Source organism: Symphalangus syndactylus, chromosome X, assembly GCF_028878055.3.
Source record: "Symphalangus syndactylus isolate Jambi chromosome X, NHGRI_mSymSyn1-v2.1_pri, whole genome shotgun sequence".
NCBI classification, from domain to species: Eukaryota; Metazoa; Chordata; class Mammalia; order Primates; family Hylobatidae; genus Symphalangus; species Symphalangus syndactylus.
In genome coordinates this window covers 55360219-55380662 of record NC_072447.2, presented here as the reverse complement: position 1 = coordinate 55380662, position 20444 = coordinate 55360219, and the positions used below count along the sequence as shown (strand labels likewise).

At 38.7% G+C, this 20444-nt stretch overlaps 1 protein-coding gene across 16 annotated transcripts in view; it reads left to right on the top strand.

Moving 5' to 3' along the window:
- The window catches only part of CASK (calcium/calmodulin dependent serine protein kinase), a 402784-nt gene that overhangs the window by 322874 nt on the left and 59466 nt on the right, over positions 1–20444 (top strand). For all 16 annotated transcript variants that reach the window (XM_063634517.1, XM_055269150.2, XM_063634519.1 and 13 more), the window contains 3 exons: positions 4704–4781; positions 7300–7380; positions 15760–15948. In XM_063634517.1, the coding sequence (XP_063490587.1) occupies positions 4704–4781; positions 7300–7380; positions 15760–15948 (348 nt within the window). The remainder of the gene's footprint in view (positions 1–4703; positions 4782–7299; positions 7381–15759; positions 15949–20444) is intronic.

Sequence of the window (20444 nt, the reverse complement as noted above, 5' to 3'; positions counted from 1 at the left end):
CCTTTCCTCTCGAACAAGAAGGATAAGGGAGTAATCAAATAGTTGCTCTTCTTAGTCCTGTGACTCCTACAAATCCCAGATAGGCAGAAAGAGGGGTCCTGGGGTGAATATGGAAGGGCCATTTTGACTGCCTTTCAGCAAGCACTGGAGAAGTGGTCTAGCAGCTTCATAGCAGGTTCAGTGCCATTTACTTCTTCTTGGCCTTAGCTTTGGGCTTTAGCTGAAAGTCCAAGACTACTGGTAAGGTCCCAAATAACATTTTATATATTCTTTATATATGATAGAATGGGGGGTGGGTAAAGGGTAAGAAAGACAAGCTGCAGTCTTCCTTTGTTCTCAAAACCCAGCTACCTCTCATTTGCCCCAGACCTTGACAAAACTCTACCTAGATTTGAAATTTGAGTCCTGCATATCTTTGCAGGCAGCATGTAATATGCAGATGACCCATGAGAATGAGAAATCCAAAAGCACTGTTTCTAACTAAACACTTCAATGTTACATTGCATTCGAACTTTTTTCCATTGATGACTTTTTATTTACCTGCTTTGCCATATTTCTCAAATGCTTTGTATATGCTATGGATATCACTAAAGTATTTCGAGTCTCTAAGACAAAAATATAGAAGTTGGTGGGGGGAAATGAAGGCTGACATACTATGCATATACATCAAGATACTCTCCAACTTCGGGTTGCCCACTGAGATCATTGCCAGTTGTTATTGCTGGGGACCAAACTACTTACTCTCAGGTCTCCAAAGGGATGAATCCTTCATATATTTCTGGGCCTTTGGTTATACAGATTTTTGGAATTTGTGAGCCCTTTGAAGACAGAAACTCTCATCTTTTTAATCTCTGTATCCCTAGTACATAGAACCCCACATTTTAGTACATAGTAAGACTTCAATAAATATTGAGTGGATAGGTATGTGGATGAACCAACAAAGGGTCACTTCTCTCTGACAGTGACAAAATGAGCCCATTCCTCACTCCCTCCTGCTTCAGTTCTTACTTGCCCTTTTGGTTGATGAGCCAGCAGCCGAGATTCACAGTCCATTCTTTGCCACATGGACACCATCCTCTCTACCCTGTGGCTGCCTTGAGAGGCGCAATTTCTAGGACTTGAGAGCTGCAGTTTTTAGAAGAGCCCAATGCCCCCACCTCAGGTAGAAGCCCCATATTTTAATTCCTTCCCATTGTATCTGCCTTTCACATTAAGCATCCCACCTCCCCCTCATCCTGCCACTACTTCCACTGAACTTTAGGTGAATTTAATTTGATTTAGGTGATTGAACTGGATCAGACCAGACCAAAGGCATGGAAGAAAATTTGGTCTGAGTATCTTCCTTGGAGCAGTGCCTTAAAAGAGATTCCAGGCACTTGTGTGCCATCTATGAAGTTGTACGGATAGAACAGCGGTTCTCACTTGACCACTATGTGCCTCATTTTTCTCATCTTAAAGTGAGAATAGTAGGGGTAACCAACTGCATAGGATTGTTTGAGGTTAAATGAATGAGTATATGTTAAGAGCTTAGACTAGTAACTATCATCTAGTAAGTGCTCAATAAAAGTAATATTGTTGCTATTAGTAGTACTATTAGTACTCTCAAAAGTTAGCACTGGACATAAGATTTTCAAATACCTAAGGAGTTTATTAAAGCACAGCTTTCTGGACCTCCTTCTTAAATTCTGATGTTGTAGGTCTGGAGGGGGGTCCAGGAATCTATGTTCCATAAGTACTACATCTGATTCGGCCACACGTTCTTAAGAAATTACAGATATAAGACCTAAGGAACTGTATTTGACATAGTAAGACCAGGCCCAAAATTGTCTCCAATTTGGGGAGTTGTGGGATTATTTTTTCTTTGTGAGAAAAATTGATGTGCATTTATTAAATGTTTAAATAGAAACGAACCATAATCATAGTTGAAAATGTTGGAAATAATAGTTCTTGATCAAGAAAAAGGCAAAACTTACAGTTTATCATGGAATTAGACATTATAAAGTGATGGTGCTATCAACCTGTAAAGCCTCAAATTAAATTTGCTTTTTTTCTCAAACAGATTTGAGATTTTTTTTTTTTTTTTTTTGAGACAAAGTCTTGCTCTGTCACCCAGGCTAGAGTGCAGTGATGCGATCATAGCTCACTGCAGCCTTGACCTTCTGAGTACTTGGGAATACAGGTATATGCCACCATGCCTGGCTAATTTTTGTATTTCTTTCGCAGAGACAGGGTTTTGCCATGCTGCCCAGGCTGTTCTCCAACTCCTGGGCTCAAGCAGTCTGCCTGCCTCAGCTTCCCAAAGTGCTGGGATTACAGGTGTGAGCCACTGCACCCAGCCGGGTTTGAGATTTTATAAAAATATTTTTATGTATTCACTTAGATTATTTAAACTTTGCTTGATAATTAATATTATGACACATCAGGTGGTGACAAAATGTGTTTTTAAAGTGTTATGTATTTTTTTAATTGTGATAAGAACACTTAACATGAGCTCTACCCTCTCAACAAATTTTAAAGTGCACAATACAGTATTGTTGGCCGGGCATGGTTCCTCACGCCTATAATTCCAGTGCTTTGGGAGGCCGAGGCGGGTGGATCACAAGGTTAGGAGTTAGAGACCAGCCTGGCCAACATGGTGAAACCCCATCTCTACTTAAAATACAAAAAAATTAGCTGGGCGTGGTGGCGGGCGCCTGTAATCCCAGCTACTCAGGAGGCTGAGGCAGGAGAATCGCTTGAACCGAGGAGGCAGAGCCTGCAGTGAGCCAAGATTGAGCCACTGCACTCCAGCCTGGGAGACAAAGCGAGACTCCGTCTCAAAAAAAAAAAAACAGTGCACAATACAGTATTGTTAATGATGGACACAATGTTGTACAGCAGATCACTAGAACTTATTCATCTTGCAAATGTAATGTAGTGTGTGTGTGTATGTGTGTTTTATGGTTTCTTAGTTTTTTTGGTTTTGCATTTTGTTTGGGTTTGGGTGGTGGTTTTTTGTTGTTTTACTATTTTTTATTGGATGCATGCAGTGCAATTCATTTCTATAGGCTAGTCTGGAAACCTAATCACTATTTATAACATTATTTTTGTGGGAAAATATGATCCCAGTTACAACATTGACATTTCTTTAGAGATAGAAAGCATTCAGAAGATGGAGACTGCCCACATATATTTTACAGGGATCTGGGCAAACTTTTGTGGACCAGCCACAAATCACCATTTCCCTAAAATGTTAATATAATGTTTTAAATAGAGCAGCATTTTGCTAGTCTACTTATACTATTTAATCTCTGATTTAGTAGTGCTTTCTTAACTAATACATCATTTCAAAAATTGTCCCTGCTCTATCTTCACATTGCTTTTGTTAGACATTTTTATGTATGATGTGGCCCAAATATTTACAAGTCATAAAAATTTATTTTGCATTAGTATAAGCATATCTGACTATAATCTGAAGAATGTTTATAGTCAGTATTTGACTTCCCAACTAGCATTGGTGTACAGAGTAGGTGAAGAAAAAAAAGAATAAAACCGACCACAAAAATCCCCACCTATTTTAGAGAAGTTAGGAAATAGAAGTGTTCACAACAGCCGAGGTCATCTTTAACTTTTCACTTTTCAAAGCAGACTGTTGACTATGAAACACTTTAGTTGAGGTAGAAATTAATATTTTAATTGTATTTCTAAAAGAATTAAATGTATGTTCTTCAGAAAGCTGAACTTTAGATCATTTAGGTTTGTGGAATTTTAGAAATATATTTAGTTTCTTTTTTTTTTTTTTTTTGGAGACGGAATCTCGCTCTGTCGCCCAGGCTGGAGTGCAATGGCGTGATCCCGGCTCACTGCAACCTTCACCTCTCAGGTTCAAGCAATTCTCCTGCCTCAGCCTCCCGAGTAGTTGGGGTTACAGGCGCCCACCACCATGCCCGGCAAATTTTTTTTGTATTTTTAGTAGAGACAGGGTTTTGCCATGTTGGTCAGGCTGGTCTCGAACTCCTGACCTCAGGTGATCTGCCCACCTTGGCCTCCCAGAGTTCTGGGATTATAGGCATGAGCCATCGCGCCCAGCGTAAATTTACTTTCTTTTCAGTGTTTTCTCCACTCTGAATTGGCAGAGTCAAAAGAAAAAAAGTTTATGTCCTTGACTTCCTGCTGAAGGATACCAGCACTGATTCTGTTAATGAACAGCCCTAGTAAAACAACCATAAAACCTTTGTGAGAACATTCTTTCCTAGAAGGAGTTGGGTTTGCCCTTTCCCAAGATTTAGGTTTCTGTGAAAATTCTTCCAGACGTGCCTTGGCCAGAAAGCATTCTTTCATTTTACTCCGTATAGACGTGCCTTGGCCAGAAAGCATTCTTTCATTTTACTCTGTATTCATGCTATTGAAAGTTGCTTCTGTCAGAGGAAACAAACACTGTGATTGAGGAAATATTGACGAATTTTAAATGACAAGGAAATTGCCACATTGACAGAATTTTGGTTCATCTATTTAAAGGTGATTTTTTGAAAAGATATGCATAAGACTCATATTCTGACAAGTTTCACGGAACAATTCAGAGGTTATTACCAAGAGGATCCCACCAAAATCATCAGCCTGCCTTTTTAAAAGGAAAATATTGTTTAGTGAAATAATAAATATGAAGCTCTGAATTTTAGCAAAGAATTGTGAGTGTTTACTGGATTTTCTTCTTTGCTTTTTAGCTGTATGACAAAATTAACACAAAGTCTTCACCACAAATCAGGAATCCTCCAAGCGATGCAGTACAGAGAGCCAAAGAGGTAAGTGATATATTTTATAGAAGTATTTGGCATCATCATATTTGCTACCTTATTGCAGACATTTCTGTTGCACATTAAGAGGCAGTTTTCCTGGAGTCACAATTTGACTCATTATATTCAGATTTAGCATTTCTAAGTTTATTACTGAACATACAGAAAAGAAAAAAAGATCTCTGCGGCAATATTGCCTAGATTTCTAGTTCTGGTTCTGCGATGTAAACTTGAATACATTACCATCAATTTTACTTCTCTTTTTCTGTTTTTTAAAAAAGAAAGTTATTTTACAACACTTGGTAGAAATAGACATGCTATAAAAATTTGAGTTGCTTTTTGAAGGTGGTAATGTTTGAAAGTTAATTAAATTTCTGTAGCAATTAAATATACTGAGTTCAAAGAAGTCATTTTTGTAAATTGTCAAGGTATGTGGCTATATCTGTCACAAACTTTTAAAAACCTATTTATGATAGAAACACAACATTGCAGAAAGTTTGGAAAATAAAAATAGATCCATAATCTCATCACCCTAACACAGTAGTTTCCATTTTTATATATCGTTTTCCAGTCACTCTCCATTTGCATATAAATTTTTTTATAGTTGTAATCAAAATGTGTCTTTTTTTAACCTACTGTTATATAATAAGCATATTTCCATGTTTCTACTTGATCTTTACAAATATAACTTCTAATGACTGCAATATTTTTCTTTGCTGTTATTAAAGTATAACATATTAGCAATTCTCCCATTGTTAGACACATAGGTTTTTTTTTTTTTTTCATTTTTTGATCATGTCAGTCTTTGTGCAAATAAACATTTTTCTTTTAGAAAAATTATTTCTTATAAAGTGAAATTACTGTATGAAAGACTATGAAGGACATAATCCCTTCCCTACCAGATTTTAAACACAAAGTCTGTACTGGAAGATGGTGTATGTTCACTGAGAAATGAGACCCATGCAGTGGAGGCTGCCTGGCCTGCCCACTTGGTCAGGACTAGCTTGGAGGGGTTGTCTCTGACTTCGCCACCAAGGACTCATAGAAGGGAATTAAGGTATCACTGATAGAGGCATGAATCACCACCCTGTCTTCACAATACGCAGATAGAAGCAGAGAGACTCTGGGGACAATTCTTTGGCTCAACTGGACAGTGAAAACCTGCTGGATTCCCCCTAGCCCTGCTTAGGTGGAAATACTACACCTCTGTATTTAAAAATAAACTAGGAGAGGAGCAAGGACCCAGAGAAGAGTATGTGGTTTTGTCCTCTCATTTCACTAGTAGAGAAACTCGGAGCATAAAATACACCAAGGATAATTGGTTTATCATCTTGAAACAATATGAATTAACAGCATAACCAGCACTCTAATGACCAGAGTATTCGATAAGAAAGCTCTGTCATTTTTGCTTGTTTGTTTGTTCTTCCCTGAGGCAGTATTTGAGTAGCACAGAACATTCTAGTTATGATGCTAAAATCTAAGGCTCGGGCCATGTGACCTCACAACATCCCCCTCCTGCCCCAGTAGGAAGCTTTTTTATGGTTTTCACAGGTTGAGGTGAGAGTCCTCCTGGATGTATCCTGCCATCCAGTTGTGCTGAAGCAATCCTTGATTGGCTTGATGGTTGGAATTCAGTTGAGTGTAATGCAAACCTCTGAATCCAGCCATATGCAGTTAGAATAGCAGCAGGTGTTTACTCAGAAAAAGAACAGAGGCTTTTTCATGGGTTCATGTCCCATAAATAACTTATACAGGTAAACTCCATCCTGGTGGTAAAGGAGAACTTTTGAAAACAATTTTATTTGAAAACAACCATTTTTACCTGTGCAGAAAAATGTTAATGACTAATTAGTGAAGAAAATTTGAGTGGAAAGAGAAAATAAGGCTTTAAAAAATTGTTCTCTTAGGCTCCCTGGCGTTTAACCCTAAGAGCCATTAGCAGAGGCATGACTTCTCTGTGTGGGCAGATGATTATGGGGAATAACATTGATCCGGCAGGCATTTTTGCATTTTCTACGTTACTTAAAGAAAAATTACTTGTGTATTCTTAATTAAGTAGTCTAATTAATTAGTACTGTTATTGAAATCGTTTTTATTTGTGCCTGTGTCATTTTGACATTTCTAAAGGGAATTGGCAGTGCTGTTAATATAAAAGAAAACTTCTTATTAACTTTTTGTCCATATTGATTTTTATGGTGAGTTTGGAAAAAGATATTCAGAGATACTCTTCCATTAAGTTTCATAAATCTGTAATAAATATATGTTGCAGGCTTGTCATTTTGTTTTGTATTTTTCAATAACCTTTTAGGTTATAGTTGACAGACTATTAGAACAATTTGCTTCATTTTTATTACCATCAATACTATTCTTCTATGTATTAATAACATTTGAATAAAATGAAAAGTTTTTCAAAATAATTGTTTTGCCTGCCATAAAAATCCACTCATAATTTTTAACTTAAAAGAATTTAACATTTTGTAAATCTTGTGTCGTGTTTGTACTATTATATATCTTGTTTACTTTTTAGGTATTGGAAGAAATTTCATGTTACCCTGAGAATAATGATGCAAAGGAACTAAAGCGTATTTTGACACAACCTCATTTCATGGTAAGTAATAATTAAACTTCCATAGAACTGAAACCTCACTTTCAAAAGAAGTTTTTAAACTACCCTCATAAAATGTAGCCAGCTTCATCTCATGCATTTTTATCCATATCATATGAGACTATTAAGATTACAATACCAGGTAATACCAAATATTTCAAGATTCTTTTGTTTACTTTGTGTCACAACTGTAAAGATACTCTTGGTGAAGTGGCTTTTCAGGGACTGTACTCATCAGACAAGGGATTTTCTTTCTTATGGGGTAGTCCTTTAGTCACTGGAACTGTTTATGTTACTTAAACCACAAAGAACTAAAATTAGAGACAGTTTTCAATAATAAGGAATTGTCTGAATCTAGGTGATATACTGGAAGAATTACATCTCTTTTGACAATGCAAAACTGCTGCACTTTCTTGGTTCATTTCTACCATATGGAAAATGGGGATAACACCTGTATTTAGCCAAATATAAAGCTAAATAACTAAACAAAGCTCAAATCTCAAAATAGATAAGATACTTTGCTGTGGAAAAAGGTCCATGCTTATCTACCTAACTGCAATACAAAAACACAATTACAGATGGAAATTCATGTTGAAGATACCATTTTAAAAGCATTAGCCACATCAGTTTATGTGAAAAATATGTGAAAAGTAGAAAATTTACCTCACTGCCCTTTGGGAGAAAATCTGACTTAAAAGCCTTGTTCTTATAACTACTATTACAGATGATACTTTGAATTTTTATTTATTTATTTACTTTTGAGATGGAGTCTCACCCTGTCACCCAGGGTGGAGTGCAGTGGCGCAATCTCAGCTGACTGCAATCTTCACCTTCCAGGTTCAAGCAGTTCTCCTGCCTAAGCCTCCCGAGTAGCTGGGATTGCAGGTGTGCACCACGACACCTGGATAATTTTTGTATTTTTAGTAGAGACGGGGTTTCACCATGTTGGCCAGGCTGGTCTAGAACTCCTGACCTTCCCTCCCGCCTCAGCCTCTCAAAGTGCTGGGATTACAGGCATAAGCCACCATGCCTGGCCACAAGTGACACTTTTAAAATAATAATAACAGTATAATATGTGTATCAAAGCAATTACCTGTGAGTTATTATATATATGCTGTTTTATGATAGTGTTTCTTTTTTTTTTTTTTTTTTTTTTGAGATGGAGTTTCACCCTGTCGTCCAGGCTGGAGTGCAGTGGCACAATCTCGGCTCGCTGCAAGCTCAGCCTCCCGGGTTCACGCCATTCTCCTGCCTCAGCCTCCCAAACAGCTAGGACTACAGGCGCCCGCCACCACGCCTGGCTAATTTTTTTGTATTTTTAGTAGAGACGGAGTTTCACTGTGTTACCAGGATAGTCTCGATCTCCTGCCCTCGTGATCTGCCCGCCTCGGCCTCCCAAAGTGCTGGGATTACAGGCGTGAGCCACCGTGCCCGGCCCTTTATGATAGTGTTTCTAAACCTTTAACCAAGTTATTGAAATAAATTTTTTTTCCTCAAAGTAACTACCTGGAAAGAAGCAATTACCATATTCATCCTTCCTAACTCTCCCACCCAAGCATTAAAGGCTGAATTCAAGTATAATCCTTGAGAGTATTTGACTTTATTCTATGGTAACAGCACTGTCCAGTGAAATACAATTAGGATACAGGTTCTAATGCCTGTGGATGAGTGCATTTTTACAACCTAGGGTGTAAACACAGAACTTCGTTCAAATCTCACCTCTGTTATCAAGATCTCTTGTAACCTCTCTACACTTCTCTTGAACTTTCTCTTCTCTAACTCTTTTCCACTTGTTTGTATTCACCTGCATAACATTCTAATGCTTGCTGGCCTGCCAGAGCAGGTCCCTTCCCGGTGAATGAGCCAGGGCAATTTTTCTTTGTCCTTCCATATCCTGGCCGAGTTTTGTTGTTCTCATTGAGCTTATGATCTCATTTAGTCATTGTGATTATCTCTATTTCACAGAGCAGGAGAATAAAGAAGCTATATGCTTTATTAATAATTCTCAAATGTGATGAATCACAAATATCTGCAGTTAAATTACCATTAATATTATCTTGTTCACTGTTTCATGCACATGTGCTGTGTTTCCCCAGATTATAATTCATTCCCTTTTAGACAGCATGTCTTCTATAGCAGGGGCCTCCAACCCCTGGGCCACTGACCAGTACCCATCCGTGGCCTGTTATGAACCAGGCTGCACAACAGGAGGTGAGCAGCAGGCCAGCCAGCATTACCACCTGTGTCCCCCTCCTGTCAGATCAGCCTAGGCATTAGGTTCTCATAGGAGTGGGAACCCTATTGTGAACTGCGCATGCGAGGGATCTAGGTTGCATACTCCTTATGAGAATCTAATGCCTGATGATCTGAGGTGGAATGGTTTCATCCTGAAACTATTCCCCGACCTCCATCCCCCACCCCCACCCACCCTGCCATCCGTGGAAAAATTGTCTTCCCCAAAATGGGTCCCTGGTGCCAAAAAGGTTGGGGACCACTGTTCTATATTATAAAAGTGGTTAAAGATGTGAATTCAGATGACCTGGGGTTGAACTCCATCCTTGCCACCATAACTTTATGAACTCTGACTCTGAGCCAACCTCGTGGATTCAGAATAAGAATTAAGTAGCTGATGTATCTACTGTGCGTAGCACAATGTTTGACATATGCTTAATGCCTAATAGATGTTATCTGATACCTATTATTAGTTGCTCCATAGTATCTATCATGTGTAGGGCACATAGTAAGTTATCAGTAAAACACTGAATAGATTAGGAACCTGCCCGTTTGCAGATAGGTTAGCCTCTCCTTGGCTGACTGCTCTGTGCAGTGTTCCATAGCTAGAAACAGATATATAATAAATTTTGGACCAGGCACACTGGCTCGTGCCTGTAATCCCAGCATTTTGGAAGGCCAAGGCAGGAGGATTGCTTGAACCCAGGAGTTAAAGACCAGCCTGGGCAACATAGGGAGACCCCATCTCTACAAAAAATTAAAAATAAACTAGCCAGACATGGTGGCACATGCCTGTAGTCCCAGCTACTTAGGAGGCTGAGGTGGGAGGATCACATGAGCCTGGGAGATCAAGGCTGAAGTGAGCCATGATGGCACCACTGCACTTCAGCCTGGGCAAGAGAGCAAGACCCTGTCTCAAAAAGTAAAAAATGCCAGGAACTGTGGCTCATGCTTATAATCCCAGCACTTTGGGAGGCTGAGGAATGAGAGTCATTTGAGGTCAGGAGTTCAAGACCAGCCTGGCCAACATGGTGAAACCCCATCTCTACTAAAAATACAAAAAAAAATAATAATAATAGCCTGGTGTGGTAGCACACACCTGTAGTCCCAGCTACTTGAGAGGCTGAGGCACGAGAATCACTTGAACCTGGGAGACAGAGGTTGCAGTGAGCCGAGATCACGCCACTGCACTCCAGCCTGGGTGAGAGTGAGACTCCGTCTCAAAAAAATAAATAAATAAAAAATAAAAAATGAATTTGGACAGACATGTCTTTCTATAAATTGCTAAGTAAACTCAGCTCAATTCAGAGAGTGATATAGGGCCATATGAGACCAATAGATCTTTCAGATTTGAAGTAAGCTAAATAAATTAACATATACTTTTTTTTCATCAAAATCATTACGGCTCATATAGCCCATTGTATGACAGCTTATCTGTCTTCTAAGTCTCGATATGTTTTGCTTTTCTGAAGTCAGAGAGAAGTTAATATGTGCATTGCTATTAGTAAACATTTTCAGAAATAATAAGTAATTTTTATAATTTATTGAATACCTAGCTAGGTGCTTAAAAGACATTTTCATTCATTTATCAAATAAGTAAATGCCTACTGTATGCCAGGCACACTATGCCGGGCACTAAGGACCTAGTAGTGAATAAGACAAGCAAGATCCCTGCCCTCGTGGAACTTCCACTCTAGTGGAGGTGGGGTGGGAGGACAGGTAGGAGAGGCAGAGGTAGACAATGAGCAAGTAAGCTAACAAGATAATTTCATATGGCAATAATAACTATGAAGAAACGAAAGGATAATGGTGCAGAGATTATAGTAAAGTGGGAGCTGCTTTAGATAGTCAGGGGAAGGCCCCTCTGAGTAGACACTTGGGCTGAGACTCCTTTGGGGAAGAGCAAATGCAAAGGCCCAGAGGCAGGAAAGAGCTTTGTAGATTCAAGGAGCAGAAGTCCATTGTGGCTGACATACAGTTAACAAGGGAGAGAGTGGTAATTCTTGTACCAAGAGAGGTCAGCAGAGGCCAGACCAATTTATTTATTTTTTTAATATATAAAATAAGGCCAGGCATGGTGGCTTACGCCTGTAATCCCAGCACTCTGGGAGGCCAAGGCAGGCAGATCACGAGGTCAGGAGTTCGAGACTAGCCTGGCCAACATGGTGAAACCTGTCTCTACTAAAAATACAAAAATTAGCCAGGCATGGTGGCGGGCGCCTGTAGTCCCAGCTACTCAGGAGGCTGAGGCAGGAGAATCTCTTGAACGCAGGAGGCAGAGGTTGCAGTGAGTTGGGATCGCACCACTGCACTCCAGCCTGGGAGACAGAGCGATACTCCATCTAAAAATAAAATAAAAAATAAAAATAAATAAAAGCCTTCCAGGCCATTGTAAGGAGTCTGCAGTTTTCTCCTGATTGCAGTAGGATGACACTAAGTGATGGCACGCAGGAAAATATCTAATATGTGCTTTGCTGGAGCTGATGTGTAGAGAACGGACTGTAGGGGGGATAAGGGTTTAGGGAGACCAACTGGAAGGCTGTTGTGAGAGGTTGTAGAGGCTTAGACAAAGGTGAGGATGGTAGAACATGGGCAGATGGATTTTCTGTGTTGGAGATGGTTACATACAAGAGGACTTGCTGGTGGTTGGGATGTAAGCTGGTGTAATTAAATCCATTTCACAATTCCGAGAGGAAATTGTGCCCTAACAAGGTAAAGAGACTTGCTTAAGGTCACTCACCTACTCAGTGGCCTCAATGAGGTTCAAGCCAGATCTTGCTACCGCCAAAGCCTATGCTCCTAAAAGTCAGTTGATTTATAATGCTAATCAGTTTTCTAATAATTTAAGTTGAGCTTATTGGTCATTCCTAAATAAGCTTATGTATGGATAATATCTTATGTGGGAAATATAATTCTGAGATATATATATATACTATATTAAATAAGCTTTTGAATGCTGGGGCTTTCTATCTTATAAGCATTTTTAAAATCATGGTCTCAAAATCTTGGTATTTTTAAAGAAATATTAATAGCTAAGGGGAAATATGTTAATACTTACAATTTTTTTATTATGCCAAGGTTTGGGAGTTATTCTTGGCATATTTATAATTTCACACTTATTTGCTCAGTCATCCGAATTTTTCTTTGCTTTCTGATTATTATAACATGAGGATTTAACATTGAATTACCCAGCACTGAAAATGCAGATACTTGTAGATATTTACAGTAACCAAAGGAAGAGGAAATAAGGGTAAATTTAAACGACTTTAAAACTCTGTGTTGTTTTTTTTTTTAAGAGACAAGATCTTACTCTATTGCCCAGACAGGAGTGCAGTGACACCTTCTTAGCTCACTGTAGCCTTCAACTCCTGGGCAAAGCAATCCTCCTGCCTCAGCCTCCCAAGTAGCTGGGACTACAGGCATGCACCACCATGCCTGTCTACTTTTTTTTATTTTTTGTAGAGACGGGGGTCTCACTTTGTTGCCCAGACTGGTCTTGAACTCCTGAGCTCAAACAGTCCTCCTTCCTTGGCCTCCCAAAGTGCTGGGATTACAGGCATGAGCTACCACACCTGGCCTAAAATCTGTATATTTAGAGGTCATCATAAAAGAATATTATCTCACTGATTACTTTTTTAGTTATTCCATTTGAAAGGCTGACTTTTTAAAAAGAACATTTCCTTTGCTTATTGCAGTTGTAAAATATGAAACATTAAATAGTCAGATTTTTTCCACTCTAGACTGATGATGTTAGTTATCTTATACATGTCCTTACTATAGTATAAAAAGTGAAAGTGTTTTTTTCCTATTACATGGTTGTTACATAATTAAAACTGACAGCTATTTCAGCTTAGTGGCAACTGCTCACTCATACGTCTTAACATATTTGAAGAATAATGTTCAAACTTTGGTTTCCCTATTTTTTATTTTACAGACTCTTTTAAGCTTTTAAAAAGATAGTCTGTAAGTGGCCCCCTTTTTCTGTTTGGATATGAATTAGAGCTTTAGGTTAAGTTTCATTTTGTGGTAGCAATCATTTACAGTGCCAAATTGTGGTTAATATCGAGTATGAGCTTATTTGGTGACATCATTTGAGCATTTTTCTTTTAAAGTCCAGTTTGGGTATTATTTTATGATTGTGGGCTTAATCCTTCCTTGTAAATAATGCATTAAATACAAATGTTTGCTTATATAATTTAAAACAATGAGTAGAGGCCTGTAATCCCAGCACTTTGGGAGGCCGGGGTGAGTGAATTGCATGAGCTCAGGAGTTCAAGATCAGCCTGGGCAACATGGTGAAACCCCGTGTCTACAAAAAATACAACAATTATCTGGGTATGGTGGCACATGCCTGTGTTCCCAGCTACTCGGGAGGCTGAGGTGGAAGGTTCACTTGAGCCCAAGAGGTCAAGGCTGCAGTGATATGACAAACATAATTTTAGCAAATGAAATGTTCCAGTTTTTATGTTGCTGATTTTTGCTTTTTGCCCTAAATCTTAGTTTCTTACGTGACCACAATTAAATCAGAAAAAGAGGGATTTGCCCACATAGCACAGCCTCTATACCTGGGCTCAGGAGTACCAGTACAAGGTACAGTTAGGGCACTGGTGAGGAAGCCAAGGTCCCCAGGGCCATCATGGAGCCCTACTTTCAAGCTATGTATTGCTTAGTGCCCCTTGGTGCTCCTCACCCAAATCCCAGTTTAGACCAGCCTTCTGAGATTGTGAAAATATCTGCCATTTCCATTAGAAACCCAACTGTGTATAATGCTCAAAGCATATTCTTTACTGGTAACAAATCAGCATTATCTGCTTTGTGATTTTACCAGATTGTTACCTTTTTTTTTTGCCTCGTATGCATGCCTTTAAAATTAAAATAGCCAAGTCACGACTTTTTTAAGCCTTTTAATAAAATAACTTACTTTCAGATGCTATGAGTTATTATTTTTAAAGCAATTTTAACTGCATTTTATTATCTGCAGATATCTCATTACCACACAGATCACAAATTAAAATAGAACCAAATTTATAGTTAGCACATAAGAAAATATAATCTTTGTATAAAGCTCCAGACATTTTGATAGCTATAGATTCTCTTTGAAATAGAAATGTTCAAATATTTATGCTTACTAAAAAGGGTTTATTATGATGGCACAAAAAGTGTGGTGAGTAGAAGGACATTCGTTTTTAGGGAAGCAAGGGACATTTTATTGTCGAAGTTCACCAAGCTGACAAATAGAGATGTCAGTTCAAAGAAATCACTTTCTCTTTCTTAATAGGCTTTGCAAAAAGAAGTCATAATAATAATTCTCAACTTATTTTTTATTTAAACAAGTGCTCCAAAAAATATAATGAACAAAATAATTTAACATATTTAGAGTTTGAGTTCCATATCATATGTGATATTTTGGAAGATTATGTTTTTAAGGTACATCTGTGTATATTTTTTTTTCTTTTTCTAAATCATATGCTATAAATTATTTTCATCCTTTGGCTTATATAAAAGTGTCAATGTAAATGCCATTGATGAAAGATATTTGCTCAATACTCCAATTATTGCACCATTTCTTTTTAGATTTGTTTCAATTCTAAGCCCCAGCACAAATTTGCCAACTCTATTTATAGATGATTCTTTTAGCTAAATTATTTGAAATTGTACCATCTGCCTTCATTGAACAAGTTAGTTGATAACACCTCTGACCCAGATAATCATCAAACACATCTCTTCATTGATTCACTCATTTATTCACTTATGTTTTAAAAAATCTATTTATCATGATTGTTTGTCTCAAAAAAATTGAGATATAGTTGGATGTTGATATTACACACTTTATGTTCTCTTTAGATGAGTGATACCTTTGAGAGGAAAAGAATGAGATATGTTTATAGAATAAATTTGTCAGCCCCATGTCTACAAAGAAAACATTTAAAAATTAGCCGGGTGTGGTGGCATGCACCTGTGGTCCCAGCTACACAGAAGGCTGCAAAGGAAGGATTGCTTGAGCCCAGGAGATGAAGGCTGCAGTGAGCTGAGATCTCACCACTGCACTCCACCCTGGGTGACAGAGTGAGACCCTGTCTCAAAATAAATAAAATAAATTTCTGCTGAAATAGTAATGTTATTAATATATTTTTCTTCATAAAACACTAGGCCTTACTTCAGACTCACGACGTAGTGGCACATGAAGTTTACAGTGATGAAGCATTGAGGGTCACACCTCCTCCCACCTCTCCCTATTTAAACGGCGATTCTCCAGAAAGTGCTAACGGAGACATGGATATGGAGAATGTGACCAGAGTTCGGCTGGTACAGTTCCAAAAGAACACAGATGAACCAATGGTAAGTAGGAAAAGAAAGTTTTCAATACTCTCATAAAATCCCAGCATGAGTTAGATCAGCTAACTTCAACCTATGCTACTAGGAGTTGGGGAGGGAAGGAAGACATGGATAGTTTTAAAGAAATCAGTTTCCAGATCTTCAGTTCCCCTCTGCCCTTCTTTTCTAGAATTGTTCTGCCTGAAACTATGTCTTAGGCATTCCGGTTCTCTTTCTCACCTCCCCTTTCACAATTGCCCTTCAACCAAAAAAAAGGGGAACATACTATAACATTCCTCCAGGGTGTAAAAACCTCTGGGGCAACAAAGAAAGGGACAATTTGAAATATTGGTATTGTTGATATTGAGAAAGTGAATATCTAGTAACATTGTAAAAATCATCCTTTTATAAATCTTACAGTTTTCAGATCTTTTGCCTTCAACAAAATTAGAGGAAGATTAATTCAGGGGGCATTCAAAGAATCGAGTAACATTGCTGAAATAAATTTATTCCATTCCTAGCTACCTCCTTAATATGAATCAGTTTACTCAGTGCTTGGGAGTAGAGTTGGAAGAGAATTGATGCTGAACCTTGCCTCATCATTCTCATAGAATTCTCGTAGACTGAGAAGATCAAGGAAAGGCTCCTTGATGTTAACTGAACAGAGCAAGGGGAGTGAGGGGAAGCAGGGGAATACCATTCAGGCAAACCAAATAGCACATGTGTAAACCTGGTAGTAAAAAGGCTCTTATCATAGTTTCCCAATGAAAAGAAGGCACCATGGCTGAACTGCAGACAGCAAGGTGAGTGGCTGGAACAGAATCATACAAGTGTTGGAAGACATGTTAAGGATTATGTTCATTACCTTAAAAACAATGGGAGGCTATTGAAGACTTTCAAGCAGGGGGATAATATCAGATTTTTGTTTTAGAAATATCACTCTAGAGAATGTATGAGAGGGGTCAAGAGCGGATGTACAGAAACCAGTTAAGAGGCTGTTATTGCAGTAGTGCAGGGCAGATATGATGGAACTCTGAACTTGAGGGATGGATATCAAGATGGAAAGAAGTGAACACATTTAAGAAATAATGAAAGAGTAAGTAAAATCAGTAAGCCTTAACAATGGATTGACAGTGGGACTGAGGGAGAAGCAAGGATCAAGGACAGCCCTTAAGCTTTAGGCTTCTAAAACTGAATGGACGTTGAGACAGGGAACATTGGATAAGTTCCAAGTTGGAGGAGAAACCATATCTTTAGAAGAGGAAAAAAATTCAAATTTATGCATTCATATCTTTTTCCTCAGAGCATAGAAAAGGGATATTAGGATATAGAAAAACAAATTACCTACTTCTAAAAGTTGCCTTTTAGATTAAGGGAAAAGTTATAGCAGTGATTCTATGACCATGATTTTTGGAGAGCCCTCAGCTTAGACATTTCTGGTCCTAATCCTCATTTAGTAATCTTTGCCAGTTATACAATATTATCTTGCAGCACATGGGGGGCATACAGATCACCTTACCCCTTCTGGTACTATCCAGGCAACTCTTTGGCTTAAGAGCATAGGCTACAGCAGGTTTTGGGTGTCTTGGGCAAATCACTTCATGTCAGTGGACCTCAGTTGGCTCATCTCTAAAAGCATAGTTGACTAAATGAATGATCCCCAAGATCCCACCTAGCTCTGAAAGTCTAATATTCCATTCATTCATTTTATATATTCATTCATTTATTCACCAAATATTTTTGAAGTCCCTACTAAGTGTAAATCACTCTTATTAGATGCCAGTGATCTATTGTCAGATAAGACACTGCCCCTTACTAGAGCTCAGGTTCCACAGGGCTGGCTACATTAAACAAGTAAATTTGTAGCTTAGCACAGTTTACTTAACAAGCCCAGTTACGACAGAGCTGGAGAGGAGAGAAAGCTGTGTTGGAGAGGCAGGAAGAAGAGGTGATGTTCAGCCAGGCAAAGCAGGCAGGAAGGTAGAAGGGACCACAAGAAGGAGGCCTCAAAGTGTCTTGGGATCATTATGTTCTCAAGCAGTCCAGTGACAGCTGCTTGATTGTATGAAGACTCACTACATAGATACATAGACTGAATTGGCCTGGTGCAGTGGCTCACACCTGTAATCCCAGCACTTTGGAAGGACCAGGCGGGCGGATCACGAGGTCAGGAGTTCAAGACCAGCGTGGCCAATATGGTGAAACCCCATCTCTACTAAAAATACAAAAATTAGCCAGGTGTGGTAGCGGGTGCCTGTAATCCTAGCTACTCAGGAGGCTGAGGCAGAAGAATCGCTTGAACCCGGGAGGCGGAGGTTGCAGTGAGCTGAGCTCGCGCCACTGCACTCCAGCCTGGGCAACAGAGTGAGACTCCGTTTCAAAAAAAAAAGAAAAGAAAAGAAAAAAGAAACATAGACTGAATAAAAGCATAAAACTACATCCCTGAGTTACTTTTTCAGAAAGCATAAAATGGTCTTGAGTCTCCCCTAAAAGTCTCCTTCCAAAAGCTCTTCTGTCTTCGGTGATCCTAGTGAAGATGTATATTTCTTCTCCTTTTGACGGGTTTCCGTGAAAACAGGAATTATTTTATGTGAAATATAAAATATATATTTTCAATAATAGAGTGTAAATCTCTAATGCATTTAATACAACTTTATTTGCTTTCTTAGTTGTCTTATTCAAAGCATTATGTTACTGTGCAGGACATTCCTATATGATCTATTTTGTTTTTCAGACCCTCTACAATATGTCCATTCCTCAAGGGTGACATACTCCTGTTACACACCTCTGTTTTCCCATTTGTAGCATCATACTCATAATTATTTTTTTTATTGATTGGAATTCCCATAGTTGCAGGTGACAAAAATCAGGCTTGAACTAGCTTACAAAATAGAGGAAAGGCTTATATGAACAGGGAAAGGCCAGGAGTATAACCTTCCTAATATCCCGCCTCAAGCTGGTAGTCTCAGGAGTAGGCACCTTACCCAAGCTATGCCAATCCCTTCCCTAGAATTTGTGAACTTGGGAACAGAGAGAACGTGAATCAGTTCCTCTCTATAGAGAAATGTTTGGGACCTACAGAATAATAAATGTTAACTACAGTTGGTTTGAGGTGAACTTCCCCTGGTCATGAGAGACCCTTTTTGTCTCATTTGCTACTGTACCTAGCAGACTGCCTGACTCATAGTAAGTTCGCGTTAATGTTAGTTGAATGAATACATAAATCTATTAGTTTCAAGGGTGGAACCTCTATTGTACTATCATTTCCCTTATGAAATTAGATTTGACTTACACACTAACTTACAGCATTTTTCCAGGAACGCTTTTCTTAGTAACCATACAAGCTGATTGAATGTACAAGTTGGAAATGAAACTTGAATATTACAATTGAATCTTAGGACTGGAAACATTTTGATAACACCAGTTTTTCACATTGCTCGCCTACCACTTCTGAAAACTGCAAAATAGGAACCATGCAAAGTTATAGTTTGTGGAATGGTACAAATTAAGTTTAGAGTATAAAGTCTCAGATATTTTTATCAAGCTTTCCGACAGTGTTATTCTCTAGTGAAAAATAAAAGACACAGTCCCTACCCTTAACCATCTCTCAAATTCAAGGCCACTTTCCAGCAAGGGAGCCTGTTAAAAAGTACAGATTTCTGGGCTCCATTCCAGGCCTCCTGAGCTTAAATCTAAAGAGTGGGTTTAAGAGTCAGCATTATTTAAAATTTCCCTATGTGATTCTTAGGATTAACCAGATCTAGTGCAAAAAATATGTTTCTGAATGCTTGTTTTTTTTAATAGTGGATAATCAGAAAACAAAAAGTAATCTACTCTGTAGAATAGTATTCTGGCATTAAATGTGACTGTAGAACTTTTCATTTCTGGCCAAGATAGAGTAACCGGGACCAGATTTATCCTCTCATTTCAAACAACCCAACATATAAAAAACAAAATCTCATGAAAGAACAGTTTTCAAGACATTAGACATCAGGCAACTAAGGACAGTGATCTCTTATGAGACAGGAAACAAGGTGACCCATATGAATGCCCCACCATGCTGCCTTGAGAGAGTTTCCAGGCCACAGCACAGGGAGGGGAACTAAGGCAGAGTAGGCAGACTCCCTAAATTGAGTAAATTGAGGGGACAGAGCTGAGAGTCTGGGGTGACCAAAGCAACTAGAGTTCATAGGACAGAGTACTGAAGAGGAGAGAGCTGCACACAGAGAGAACCTCAGATCTGTAGAGGATCTCCCTCAAGTATTCAGCAGAGTATTGATCAGTGCATGTCTAATAGGAAATTCCCCAACACTGAGAAACTCCCCAACACTCTCCACTTTGGATGGGGAAAAAACCATCCAAAAGGATTGGAAGGAACAGCGCCTGCACTACCTGTTCCCACCAAGTCAGACTAGAAAAATTTCTAATTCACGGCTCATTGTATAGAGTGCTCAGGGAAGTCTTATCTCTGTAATGAGAAGTAATTAGCCCCAAACTGACAACTGCTCCAGACCTGCCTA